Consider the following 14,337-nt stretch of genomic DNA (forward strand, 5'->3'; position numbering starts at 1 on the left):
AGAAGTTTTGAGATCAAAGAAGGGAATCTTCATTAACCAGAGAAAGTATGTCCTTGACTTATTGGCGGAGACGGGGATATTGGATTGTAAGCCAGCAGATACCCCTATGGTGCAGAATCATGGGTTGCAGATAGTAGAAGGAGCAGAGCCTACTCATCGCACAAGGTACCAACGCTTGGTTGGTAAGCTAATTTACTTGTCACATACGAGACCTGACATTGCATACGCAGTTGGAGTAGTGAGTCAGTTTATGCACAAACCCCAAGAAGCTCATTGGAAAGCAGCACTGCGGATCGTTCGATACCTAAAAGGAACTCTGGGACATAGAGTGATGTTTAAGAAGCATGGTCATATGGACATATATGGATTCACATATGTCGATTGGGCCGGAAACCCAAATGATCGAAAGTCAACCGCATGGTATTTCACATTCGTTGGTGGTAATTTGGTCACCTGGCGAAGCAAGAAGCAAAAGGTAGTAGCTTTGTCAAGTGCTAAAGCAGAATTTCGAGGGATCAAGAGTGGATTGACCGAGATCCTGCAAACTATTTTGTGATAACAAGGCAGCTATCAGCATATCCAAGAACCCAGTACAACATGACCGAACAAAACATGTCGAAGTTGAACGACACTTCATCAAAGACAACATTGAAGCCAAGGTTGTGGAACTACCGTTTGTCCGATCAGAAGACCAGCTAGCTGATATTCTTACCAAGGCTGTGGACTCCAGAAGTTTCCATGAAGTATTGGGCAAGTTAAGTATGGATGATCCTCTTACTTAACTTGAGGGGGAGTGTTAGAAAGAAATCAAGCAAATGAATGAAGAGATTGGGGGAATCAAATCACGGTGCAAATAATTGTGAAGATATGAAATTAATTGTAAATTACCGTGTAATAAGGTAATTAGAATTAGGGAGGATCATTACCTTATTTGTATAGCCTTTCCTCCTATATAGATGATTGTAAGATCACGGTGCATTCCAAATAAAAATCAAAGATTTCAACAGAAACATATATATCGATCCATTGGAATTGACATTTAAAAATACTCAAACTCAACATAGGAAGAGTCAGCCGAGGAGGTCTGGTTCTGGTTCTTATCACTGTCCTCAATCTTCTTATCGGATTGCGGTGGATCTTTACTGGCAAACTGCTTGAAATCAACGGGTTCCGGCACGTGCGGAGGCGTTGCGCATCTAACAAGCGCCCAGTTCACCCCCTCGAAGAAGGGGTGCTGCTTGATCTCGGTGGCGCCCCTCTTGTAGGCGATCCTCTTCTGCGGCTCCTTGATCAACAACCCCTTTATAAGATCCTTCGTCGTGGAGCTCACTTGCGGGCCTTCCGGGAACTTGAGCGGCTGCCCGACGACGTTAAAAAGCGTGGCGCGGTTCCCGGCCCCCTTGAATGGGGTCGTCCCGTGGAGGAGCTCGTATAAGAAGATGCCGAACGTCCACCGGTCCACGGCGCTCCCGTGGCCCTCGCCCCGGATGATCTCTGGGGCGAGGTACTCGTGGGTCCCGACGAAGGACATGGAGCGGACGTTGGTGGGCTCGGCCATGAGCTCCGGGATGGAGTTTTGGTTGCTGCCTAGGCCGAAATCGGACTTGGATTTGCGGTTTTTCTGCCTTGGGAGGAAGTAGGGGAGGAAGCCGGATGGCTGGATGCAGCCGCGGACGGCGTTTTCATCGTCTAAGATGGCGTCTGTTGTGGCGTGCGTGGACGAGGATTTGACGAGCGTTGGGTTGACGGAGCAGTGGAGGGATAGGTCGAAGTCGGATAGCATGATGTGTCCCTCCTCTCGTACTAATACGTTTTCGGGCTTCAGATCACGGTACACGATTCCTAGCATGTGGAGGTACTCAAGCGCTAACAGCACCTCTGAGGCATAGAATCTGTCATAAAACAAGACCTTCAGTCTCAGCTAGTTGAGTCATATTCATTTTTTGACAAATAACTTTATTTTCTTTTTGTTATTTTACTTTCTCATGCTTTATCATATGTCCTAATTTATTCTCTCTCTATATTAACCTTTAAACATGAATTTCTAAAATTTTATGGCTAAAGAGAGAAGATAGGTGGTAAGTAACCTGGCAGCCTCCTCTGTAAAATGCTTGTTGGGCTGCTTCTGGCGAAGGGAATGAAGGTTACCCCCACTGCAGAACTCCATGACCAAGCAATAGAACTTGTCAATAGTAGTTTCACTATGTTGGAATTGGATGAAAAAACAAAAAAAACAAAAAAACAATAGTCAGTCTCAAAGTAAGAATAAAGGGTGGGTAAGAAAGGGTGGTCGAGTAGACCAAGAATCTCCCTCTCGGTCTGCGCCCGAAGCAGCTTATTCTGGCTAGCGAGAGAGGCCTTATCCATAACCTTCATGGCGAAGAAACTGGTGCTCCCTCGGAGCTCAACAAGGTAGACGCTCCCAATGTCTCCATACCCGAGCCTCTTCAAGAGACGGAAATTGGTCAGCCCGAGAGGCGAGTCTCTTGAATTGGCGCAACTTATGGCGTCCCATCTGACATCGCCCCCCGTGTGGGGCTTGATGGGGGCGCTGCTCGTGCTTTCCAGACTGTCGCTTCTGCTGCCCCACCCCTGCGATATGCTGCTCTTGGCCATGGTGCCCGGGGATGTTATGTTTGGGTTTCTCGATGTTGGGAGAGGGCAGGGGAATGTGTGAGGTTTTACGGATACAGGCTCACACGGATTTGCATATCCCTTCGCCATCTCGTCTTCTCTGCTAGCCTCGTTCGTCTACATTTGCAACAAAACTACTTATTTTTATCACAACAATACATGTACAATATATCCTCACCTTCAATTCATAAGCTACATCCTTGGACATGCTAAACAATAATAATTGTAGGAAGTTACCTTCAAATATTAGAGAAACATCAATCATAAGCTGCGGCCACCGGATATGATTGGTGAATTAATATCTTGCGGAAATAAAAGGGCAGTCGAGAAAAAATGGCATTGATGGGTCTACGTGAGAAGATGGTTTGTTGGTGATGGGGTACGGACTAAACAAGCCCAACAGCACCAACGGCCCATCAGCCCAAAGCCCAAGGAAGAGTATGAGTTCGGCATTACCAAAGAGTTCGGCCTCAGCCTACAGCTCGGTAAAAGCCAACCAATCAAGCTCTGCTCTCAAGTCGGCATCAAGCTCCCAGATCGGCAACCAAAGCAGTTCGGTCTCAGTAAGAGTTCGGCCTCAGCCTACAGCTCGGCAAAAGCCAACCAATCAAGCTCTGCTCTCAGGTCGGCATCAAGCTCTACTCTCAGATCGGCAACCAAAGCAGTTCGGTCTCAGTATTCGACCGAACAAGGAGTTAGTGGACCCATACAGGATTTCCACAACTTCCAACACACCCACTACCACGTGGTGTCTGCTCAGGCCACGATCGTAGGCCATGACCTACGCTACATGCAGGACCTCCACGACATCCACAACCATCATTAGTGGTGATGCAAGCCACGATCTTAGTTCAATGTATAAATAGAACTTAGATCAGATAGAAAAGGGTTAAGCTCTCTAGAGATAAAACACCATATAGCAAGTTTGTATTTGTAAGCTGTAGAAAACAGATCAAGCAATACAACTCTGCCCTCTTTTCTTCCCGTGGACGTAGATTTACTTCAGTAAATCGAACCACGTAAATTCTTTGTGTCGTGATCTGTATTTTCCTGCATTCACTAACATCAGAAATTCGCGGATCCATCACTGGCGCCGTCTGTGGGAAACAGAGAACCAAATCTGTGATAAAGCGAATTTTTGACCCTTTTTCCACCCCAAAAAAAATGCATACCAGATCACATAACACCCATAATACCGTTCGTGAAAACCATGAGGAAGCTAATCCAGCCCGCAGGTCCGGAAAACAGCCTCGGGAGACATCTACTTCCAGTTTTCACGATGAAGGAACAAGCCGCTCAAAAGGTCCACACACCGAGTCTTCCCAGCAGCCTGATTTGAATGAGGCTGTCAAGCTGTTTTTGGCTGAGAAGCAGGATGAGTTCTTAGCCTTCCTGCAAAAGAGCCAAGAGCCGAAGACGAAAACGGTGGATTCTCCTTCCTCATCCAGACATGAAAGTCACTACCGCAGTAGTGCCGTATCTTCCAGGAAGAAGAATCCTCAACCCCGACATGTTCCTGTTCCTCCTCGGTACCGGAATCACAGGAGATCTCCATCTCCTCCATACCGAAGAGATGTCGGGTTCGCCATGTACGGAGCATTGAAGACTCCGTTCTCGGCCGATATCACCCGAACTTCCTTGCCACAGAACTACCGAACTCCGTCAATGACTTATGACGGGTTGGTGGATCCTCATGACTTCCTGGGACGCTATCAGTATAATATGGCGAACCAGGGTCTCAATGAGGTCCATATGTGCAAGCTGTTCCCCGAGCTGCTCATCGGGAACGCCAGCAGGAGGTTCTTTCAGAAAGCGGAAGCCCGGATTACTTCGGCTCAGCTGCTTTCTATACGTCAAGGTCGCGACGAAAAGATCAGCGACTTCCTGACGAGATTCCATAAGGAATGCCTACAAGTAGATAATCTCAATGATCTACTTGTCATTTCGGCATTCCAAAATGGAATCCTGCCCGGAGCTCTCTACAGAAAGCTCGTGGAATGCAGTCCGCAAACAGCTCAAGAGATGTGGGACATTGCGGACCAGTTCTCCCGAGCCGATGAGGCAGACCGTCGAAAACGGTCTTTAGACAGCTCATCTAGAGGAGACGAAAAGAAGCCCGATCATAGCGATCAGAGGCATCCTCGCCGAACACCTTCCCCACTAAAGGAGGGATAGCGGTCATCCGAGGTGATCAAAAAAGAGCAAGAGTTTGCAGATTGCGCTTAAAAGTGCCGAGCAATCAGCTCGGCACCATCAAGCATAGCGATCACAGCAACCGGAGTCAGAGGCAGGCGAAATGACCGAAGTCACACCAGAGCCGAACTCGATGGTGTACGGCACTGAAGCCGTGATTCCGGTTGAGATCGGCATACCCAGTCCCCGACCTCCATTTCTCCTCAGAAGTGAATGGTGACGGACTGGGAGCCGAACTAGATCTTGCCGAAGAAAGAAGAGAATTGGCCTGCATAAAAGCAGCCAAGTACAAGGAGCAAGTAGCCCGGTATTATAACCAAAGGGTGAAAAAGCTGCAATTTCAAGTGGGAGATCTCGTCTTGAGAAACAACGAAGTAAGCCGAGCAGAAAAGCTGGGCGAACTCGAGCCCACATGGGAAGGTCCATATCGGGTGTCAGAAGTCCTCGGCAAAGGGTCTTACAAATTGACTCACGTGTCAGGAGCACAAGTACCCCGAACATGGTACGTTTCCAACCTCAAAAAGTTCCATTTGTAAGAGACAGTCCAGTCAGTCTTGAGTCCTGTTCGGTCAATGTGCTTTCTTTGGTTTGCTTGGTCTTTGTTTGTCTCTGTGCGTTTTGTCTGTGTGTTTTGTCTGTCTCTGTGCGTGTCGTCTCTTACAAATGTTACTGAGGTATCTTGTTCTTCGAAGGCTGATCCCCTTCTTAGAACATATACAAGCCAACGATTGTGAGTCAAAGCTTCTAAAGAGGATACAAGACCACAATTCAGCTTAAACAAGCAGTTCGTCTGAAACGAACTGCAATAAGCCAACGATTGTGAAGTCAAAGCTTCTAAAGAGGATACAAGACCACAATTCAGCTTAAACAAGCAGTTCGTCTGAAACGAACTGCAATAAGCCAACGATTGAGAGTCCAAGCTTCTCAGGAAGATACAAGACCACAATTCGGCTTAAGAAATAAGCACTTCGTCTGAAACGAACTGCAATAAGGGAAAGTCCGATCCACGCGATAAACCTCGCCGAATTAGGACGACCAAGTTCGGTCAAAGAAGTTTACCTCATAAGACCGAGGACGACCATGTCTAGTCAAAGAGGTTTACTGCATAAGACCACTTCGGTTAACTGGGAAAGTCCGATCCACGCGATAAAACTCGCCGAATTAGGACAAGGGAAAGTTCGATCCCGGCGACAAAAATCGCCAAATTAGAACGCAAACCAAGTCCGGTCAGAGATGTTTATTTCATCAGACCAAAGACGAGTCCGGTCAAAGATGTTTATTTCATCAGACCAAAGACGAGTCCGGTCAAAGATGTTTATTTCATCAGACCAAAGACGAGTCCGGTCAAAGATGTTTATTTCATCAGACCAAAGACGAGTCCGGTCAAAGATGTTTATTTCATCAGACCAAAGACGAGTCCGGTCAAAGATGTTTATTTCATCAGACCAAAGACGAGTCCGGTCAAAGATGTTTATTTCATCAGACCAAAGACGAGTCCGGTCAAAGATGTTTATTTCATCAGACCAAAGACGAGTCCGGTCAAAGATGTTTATTTCATCAGACCAAGGACCAAGTCCGGTCAAAGAAGTTTACTTCATAAGACCAAGGACCAAGTCCGGTCAAAGAAGTTTACTTCATAAGACCGAGGACAAGTACGATGAAATTTTTTCGCTAAGCTGTAAATACAGAGTGTTAGAAGCGAAAACAAAATTTCATTTTTCAAATCTTGTTCGGCACACAACTCCGCTACCCTACGAGATGGCGTTACGCTATTACAAAGGACTATTCTACTGTCCAGGGTTGCTAAAGTTGAGCCATCTATTCACAAAATCCTCGTGAAGCTGAGTTCGGGCGCTCCAGGCAGCCGCAGAATAAGCAGGTCGACGAGATGCTCTAATCGACCTGCCACCTCTTCTCTGAGCCCGGGAAGTCCTAGCACCTCGGCGGCGAAGAGTCTCTTCACGAAGCATTTGCCGATCTTGCTCACTCATAACCACAACTCCTCTGCGAACTTCAGTCCGTCCTCGACTTGACGTCTCCGGTTGTCCCTGAGTTCGTTGCTGACTTGGAGTAGGGTTTTGAGCAAGTGAATCAGAGGTTTGAGCTGGAGTACTAGCATCTGTTGGCGGGAAATGCCTGAGGAATCTCTCAATTGAGGGACGCCGGGAAAGAACTATGTCGTACCGAGAAGCCCAGCGCCGCAATGATTTCACGACTTGTTGGCAAGCCGAGCTCTCCAACGCATTGTTCCTCCGGAGTACATGATATTCCTCCCACAGTTCGTCAACTCGACTCTGAACATCTGATATGGTCATTCCCCCGCGCACACGGATGTAATCCTCGTACGCAGTCCTCTCAGCAATGGTCGTATTCAGCTCGGCCTCCAGATCATTCTTATCGGACTCTAAGTCCTTATTATCGGCCTCCAGCTCCACTAAACGAGCCAGAAGCTCGTCATTCTTCGTCTGATCGGCTATAGCTCTTTTCTCAGCTTCGTCTAAAGCCGAAGAGTACAGCCGTTTCCAGTGAAGTATCTCCATCTCCTTGAGTGCAAAGCAGCTATGTTAGTTCGGCAGCTGTACCGAGCAGATAGTAAAATACAACAGGAATAAAGGCGAGTACGAAAAGCTATACGAAGACAAGTGTAGAGAATTTTTCATCCACAAGGAAAATTTTTTTACACTAGGAGGGCTTCAAGGCCATTTTACAAGGAAGAAAACTAGACTAAGAGAAGGGAGACGAAATCATACTCCGCCAGCTTCGTCTCCGGCTCCTCGGTCTGGTTCAGCTCCTTTTTCCTGAGCTACCTCAGCCTCGGCCTCGCATCCTGCCGGCCTCGCCTCCGCCTCCTGATCGGCTTCCTTCTCCGGATGCCCGGCCCGCTCGACTTCGGCCTCCGGCTCCAGCGGCTCGGCCTCACCCTCTCCGTTGTAAGTCGAAGCGGGTGAAACGGGTCCCACGGAGGCAAAGATAGCCTCCAGGTTCTCGTCCCAATCAGCTCGACAACTCCGGACTCGGTCTGCAGAAAGCAGGACCGAGGATGAAGCGAGCTCCTCAAGGAGCGGCAGATTCTGAAGCCGAGCTGCTATCTCTCGGCTGTACAGAGGCAGCACGACGTCGGCCCCCTGCTCGCCCTTATCGGTAATTAGCCTTACCAGACTACCGACAAAAGCCGAGAACTGGCTGCTCAAAAAGAGTTTCTCCGTGTAAACACGGAAAGCCTCCCCCTGGGCAGCCACGGCGGCAGCATCCCTCCGTTTCGTCTGCTCTCGCTGGATGACGAGCTGGTTTTTGGCAAACTGAGCTTCATCCTGGGCCGAAATCCTAGCAGCTCTGGCCTTCTCAAAGTTAGCCTCAGCCTGTTCGGCCCGATGACAAGCAGCCGCCAACTTCCTCTGCATCTCAGCATAGTCATTGGACGCTTTGGAGAGTTCGACGGCGACGAGCTTGGAGAGCATATCGTTCCTCTGAAAATGGATAAAGAAAAAAGTCAACAAAGGGGCCACAAAAAAATACAGGAAAAAAGCAAGGTCAGAAAATCAAGAAGAGAATTCACCTCGGCGAAGTCCGTGGGCCATAAAAACGGCTCACAGATATGTTCCGAAGGAGGCGCCAAGACCACGTCTTTCTCTGGCGCTCTCGGGGGCTTCTGGGCCTTCCCCTTCCCCTTTGCCGAAGTCGACTCCGGCTTCTTCGGATCCGAAGAGGTTTTTTGCCTTTTCGGAGTCCTCTCGGCATCAGACGCCGAGCTGGTGGTTTTCGGCCTCTCCGGCTCCTTGGACTCCGAAGATTTGCGGCTAGCCTTATTCAGCATGTACACTGCCAAAAAGCAAGGAAACAAGGTTAGTTTTCGCTGCTAAAGCAGTAAAGCATAAAAAAGAAATCCTCACCCTCAGTTTCTTCGTCCGAAGACGAGATATTGAACACGAGGTCGCCCTTGACGAGCTCAGTTTCCGAGTATTGTTTCCTAATCATAGGAATCTTATTGAGCTCGCCCTCGAGCTCGGCCAACGGTTCTAACCGAGGATGAGGAATCACGGACTTCGGCCCTCTCCAGGGGAAGCCCGGAGCCGCTGTCCTATTATAAAAAAAGAAGCGGTTTTGCCATTTCGGCCACTTGGTTTTGCAGAATGCCCTAAAAGGCTGTAAGGGGATCAAGTAAAACCAAGATCCCTTCCTTTTAAATTGGAAAAAATTAAGGATTGCCCGCAGAGACAGATCCTTATCTAGCCTACGGAGTTCGGCAGCAAAAGCCGACAAGTGCCTCCAAGAATTCGGAGTCACCTGACCTAAAGGGAGTTGAAAAAAATCAAGAAGCTCTACAAAAGGTGGGGGAAGAGGGAAACGAAGCCCGCATTCTAAGCAGGCTTCGTAAACGGTGGCATAACCCTCCGGCGGGTCGTTAGCCCTATGATCATCGTCGGGAACCACCGCCTTCCCCCCGGGAAGAAGATATTTTTCGTGTAGAGATATCACGGTGTCCTTACTCAAGACGCTGTGAAAGTATTCTACAGTCTTCTCTCCGGACTCTTTCCGGCTAGAAGACCCCTTGCCCCCTTTCCTACCGCTACCTAACTCGGAAGAAGAAGAAGAAGACATGGTTCTTACTCTTTGCAAAATCTGAAGAAATTCTGAAGAAATTCTTGAAAGCGGAAGGAAATTTTTACGCAAAGGAGATAGAGTGCAGAAGAAGCAGTCGCAAAAGTGCTTCAATGATGAAGAAAGGAGGTATTTATCAGATTCGGCGAAGATTTCAAAATCGTCGCACCGTTTCGAATCCCACCTTTTCGGGATTCAACGGCCGGATTTTACTGTCGCATTTAATGCAGTCACGTGCAAGGCACGTCCCCTGACGTCAGCCTCCCCCGTACCTTTATCCAGAATGCCGAAGTGACTCGCTTCGCCGAAGTGATTCACTTCGTCTTTCGGGGGGGGTAGTGATGGGGTACGGACTAAACAAGCCCAACAGCACCAACGGCCCATCAGCCCAAAGCCCAAGGAAGAGTATGAGTTCGGCATTACCAAAGAGTTCGGCCTCAGCCTACAGCTCGGTAAAAGCCAACCAATCAAGCTCTGCTCTCAAGTCGGCATCAAGCTCCCAGATCGGCAACCAAAGCAGTTCGGTCTCAGTAAGAGTTCGGCCTCAGCCTACAGCTCGGCAAAAGCCAACCAATCAAGCTCTGCTCTCAGGTCGGCATCAAGCTCTACTCTCAGATCGGCAACCAAAGCAGTTCGGTCTCAGTATTCGACCGAACAAGGAGTTAGTGGACCCATACAGGATTTCCACAACTTCCAACACACCCACTACCACGTGGTGTCTGCTCAGGCCACGATCGTAGGCCATGACCTACGCTACATGCAGGACCTCCACGACATCCACAACCATCATTAGTGGTGATGCAAGCCACGATCTTAGTTCAATGTATAAATAGAACTTAGATCAGATAGAAAAGGGTTAAGCTCTCTAGAGATAAAACACCATATAGCAAGTTTGTATTTGTAAGCTGTAGAAAACAGATCAAGCAATACAACTCTGCCCTCTTTTCTTCCCGTGGACGTAGATTTACTTCAGTAAATCGAACCACGTAAATTCTTTGTGTCGTGATCTGTATTTTCCTGCATTCACTAACATCAGAAATTCGCGGATCCATCAGTTGGTATTTGACTTAGCTAGTTAAGGTTGTTGCTAGAATCAGAGGTGTTGGTTTGGTAGATTAGTGACAAGAGAAAATTGCGGGAAATGAAGAGAGACGTGCAGGGAGGATAGGAGATTCCTCGAGGATCGGCATTTGCAATTCAAATCGTGGTTGGGAATTATTTCCATAGATTCCATTGCGAATATATCCATTTTAGTCAGATCCTCTGCTGTGACCAATACTACACCGTTTAATACATTACCTTATTTCCATAGGTTTCCTTTAGTTGACTTAATTGTGTACCAAGATGTAATCTATTTTCGCAATTTAATTTTCCAAGAGTTAATCCCTTATGAGTTTTATTTGGATTTTATGTGCATCAATAATGAAAGGCAACAAGGGAAACTGTATATATGTTGTGCCAAATAGGTGTATAATTTATAGATATGAAAATTATCAAATGTTAGGAGATAAAACATCATTAACTCTGATATTAAAATTATTTTTAATTTGAATAATCCAAGAAAGAAAAAGTTATTTTTCTAAGATAACTCATTTTTATTACGATTAAATTTTTATAATTTAGGTTTAATATATTATTTTTCATTTTCAAATATTTACTTTTATAAGAATAATTACTTTTAATTTATAAGCATAATTCGTTGTGAAATTAAAATTTTGAAAATGAAAAGTAGTACTTATTATTCTACTGAAATGATAAAAATATATCATATTGAAAAAATTCTTGAATTACTCAATTAAAAATAATTTTAGTATTAGAGTTTAATGATGTTTCATCTCTTAAAATTTAATGATTTCATATCTATAAATTATACACCTATTTGGCAGAAGACTGTATACAATTTCTATTATTGCCTTTTATTTTATTTATGCACATAAAATCCAAATAAAATTCAATTTGGATTAACTCTCAAAAAAATTAAAAATGAAAATATCAATGAAGTCTTGGTACACAATTAAGGCCAACTATAGAGAAAACTAATGCATAAACGATGTCGTATTTCCCACAGCATGAGCTGCTGTGATTTCCTCATAGCAGAGGATCCCACTCCCCTAATAATATGTACTCCTAAGTATTCTTTCAAATTTGATTTGAGAGATCGATTTAGTGGAATTAGCTAGTTGGTCCTTGTTAGTATATTGTTTGAGTCCAAGAAATGCAAATATATATTGTTTGAGTCCAAGAAATGCAATAAGTATATAAGATCGTAATAAAACGATAATACTCATTTCAACATATGACTCCATCCTAGCCATATATACATTCTCGCGATCCAACTCCATCCTAGCCATATATACATTCTCGCGATCCAATTGAGACTATAGTATTACATGTCACATGCATTTTTCAGTTTTTATTTTTTTTTCTCCTACGAGAATATTTCTATATAATTCACGTCAAGTTGTAACCTTAGGTCATCCGCAACACTTAAAAAAAAGGGGGCGGATCGCACCTGGGTTCTGGCCCAGGGCCTGGAGCATTTGAGGTGGTGATGGAGAGGCCCGGGGACGATATAGAGGCCTGGGGCCGCACCCAGTTGTGGTCCGTCCGGGCATTGCGGGCAAAGGGCCGAACCCTAACTCCATTTTTTTTATAAAAAATGATTTTTTAAAATTTTTTTTGCCTATTTAAATTTCACAACATTTTCATTCCTTCTACATTATTCTTATGAATTTTTCGAAGTATAATTGCTCAATGTTTTTAATTTTTAAGAATTTTAATTTTTGAATTTATAGGACTTGTAATTTTGGATTTTTAGGGTTTGTAATTTTTTAAAATTCTAGGGTTTGTAATTTATAATTTCTAAATGAACAATGAATTTTTTTGAAATATATTTGTTCAACATTTTCAATTTTACGAGTAAAATACTCTCTCCGTCCCGGTATAAGAGTCCTATTTGATTATGACACGAGTTTTAAGAAATGCAAGGAAATGTAGGTTGAATAGGTTAGTGGAATATGACTCTCACTTATAGAATTAGAGCATCCGCAGCGGTTCTCTTAACTAAGAGCACATGTCGTGCCGTCGGCGCGGCACATACTCTGCTCGCCGCTGTGCTCTTGCCAACGACACGTCCCTGCTCGATAGCAAGAGCACTGTCGTGCCGAAGAGCACGCCTACGTGGCGTCTCCTGATTGGCTTGTTTTTATTCGTTAAATTTGTTTTTTTTAAAATTAAAAAAAATCGAAAATAATTCGAAAACAAGAAAAAAAAAATCGGATTCTAAAAAATATAGCCGTTTTTATACCTTTTTCCAATTTTTTTTATTTTTTTAAAAAATTATTCCAAAATCATCTATAAATACCGACATTCATCATCCATTCTTTACATCAAATTATCTCCCATTCATACTTCAAATTTTTTTTATTATGAATTTAATTATATAATTTTTAATTTTTAGAATTTTAATTATGTAAATTTTAATTTTGTAGTAATTTGTAATAGTATTTCGGGTATTTTTAATGCATTTTAATATTGTGGACATGTTTTTAGTAATTGAAGTATTTAAATTGAATGATAGAATGGTGGGACCCTTGAGCATGCTCTTGCAGAAGAACATGGACGTGGGTGTTGTGCTCTTGCGGAAGAGCATGAATGTGAATGCTCTTAGTTTTATAATCAAATGTGAGTGTAATAAGTTGGTGGAATGTGTGGTCTACTTACCATTTATGGTAAAAGTGAAATATGACTCTTATTGTGGGACAGACCGAAACGGCAAAATATGAATCTTATTATAGAACCGATGGAGTGGTTTGAAGTTGTGAATAGTGCAATTTAATGTTTGTGCTTTGAATAGGACCTGGATGAGGCCTGCACGGCTGTGGGAGTTGTGGCCTGGCACATAAAATGAGGAGAATGATAAAGTGGAGGGGGACTTGGGGCCTGACCCTATGGCGGGGTTGTGGATTCCCTTATTATTCGTTGAGACCATATCATTATTCCTTATGTACAATATCATTTTTGCCAAAGAGATGATACTGATAAACTCAACATGAATGACGGAATGTGATATTTGAGGATGACTTACATCCTATTTGATTGATTTAGATGTTTAATTGATATATTTGAGTTAATTCCTAATAATTTGATGTGTTGATAGATTTGTTGAGTTTTGAAGTAAAAATTATTCCCTCTGTCCCATAGAAAAAGACCATTTGAGATTGACAAGGGTTTTAATGTGTAATTGGTAAAGTAAAAGAGAGAATGATAAAAAAAATACATGAAATTGTGTTGTGAATGGTGGAGCCTATAATGATAAAGTAAAAGAGAATGAGAAAAAAATTGTCATAAATGGATATGGACTATTTGTATGAGACGGACGAAAAATGAAATGGTCTATTTCTATGGGATGAAGGGAGTGCTTGAAAAGGGATAAAAGATGAAAAGACACGCAAATGGTGTCATGAAGAGGTTGAGAGCACCTTACAGGTCGCGTGCAAGCAAGCATTGGCATGCGACCCATGCGACAATGCGCGAGTTTGAAAGGAAGATGACTACACGACCCATGCGATCGTGCATTGAGGTGGGATCAGTCGAGAGCACCTTGTTGAAAGCTAAGCACAAGTCCCATGCCCGCGTACAAAATTTCCAACCCTTATCCTAATTAGAACCATAAACATTGACACTTGACTATATATGAAAGTCATTGGACTAGGCATATGAAAATCAATCAATCATTTATTCCTCAACCTTCAATCCATCTTCTCACCAGTTCGGATCAAGAATTTCCTATGAATTGCAAGAATCCGATATGAGAATGTTGGAAGAATTTTATTTTTGCATTTTGTATATATGAACTTATGAGTTATGAGGCTATACAATTATGTTGAATCACGTTTCCTTTTTCCAATT

General features: G+C 44.1%; 1 protein-coding gene across 1 annotated transcript; it reads right to left on the bottom strand.

Annotated features, from left to right (window-relative positions):
• Nucleotides 1–1,039: 1,039 nt before the first annotated feature.
• Nucleotides 1,040–2,842, bottom strand: LOC121803822 (serine/threonine-protein kinase AGC1-7-like). Its single transcript, XM_042203418.1, has 4 exons — nt 2,813–2,842; nt 2,252–2,751; nt 2,088–2,189; nt 1,040–1,892 (listed from the first exon to the last, which is right to left on the bottom strand). The coding sequence occupies exons 1-4, from the start codon at nt 2,840–2,842 to the stop codon at nt 1,040–1,042; spliced, it is 1,485 nt and encodes a 494-aa protein (XP_042059352.1).
• Nucleotides 2,843–14,337: the final 11,495 nt, after the last annotated feature.

The sequence above is a fragment of the Salvia splendens genome, chromosome 5 (assembly GCF_004379255.2).
Source record: "Salvia splendens isolate huo1 chromosome 5, SspV2, whole genome shotgun sequence".
Lineage (NCBI taxonomy): Eukaryota > Viridiplantae > Streptophyta > Magnoliopsida > Lamiales > Lamiaceae > Salvia > Salvia splendens.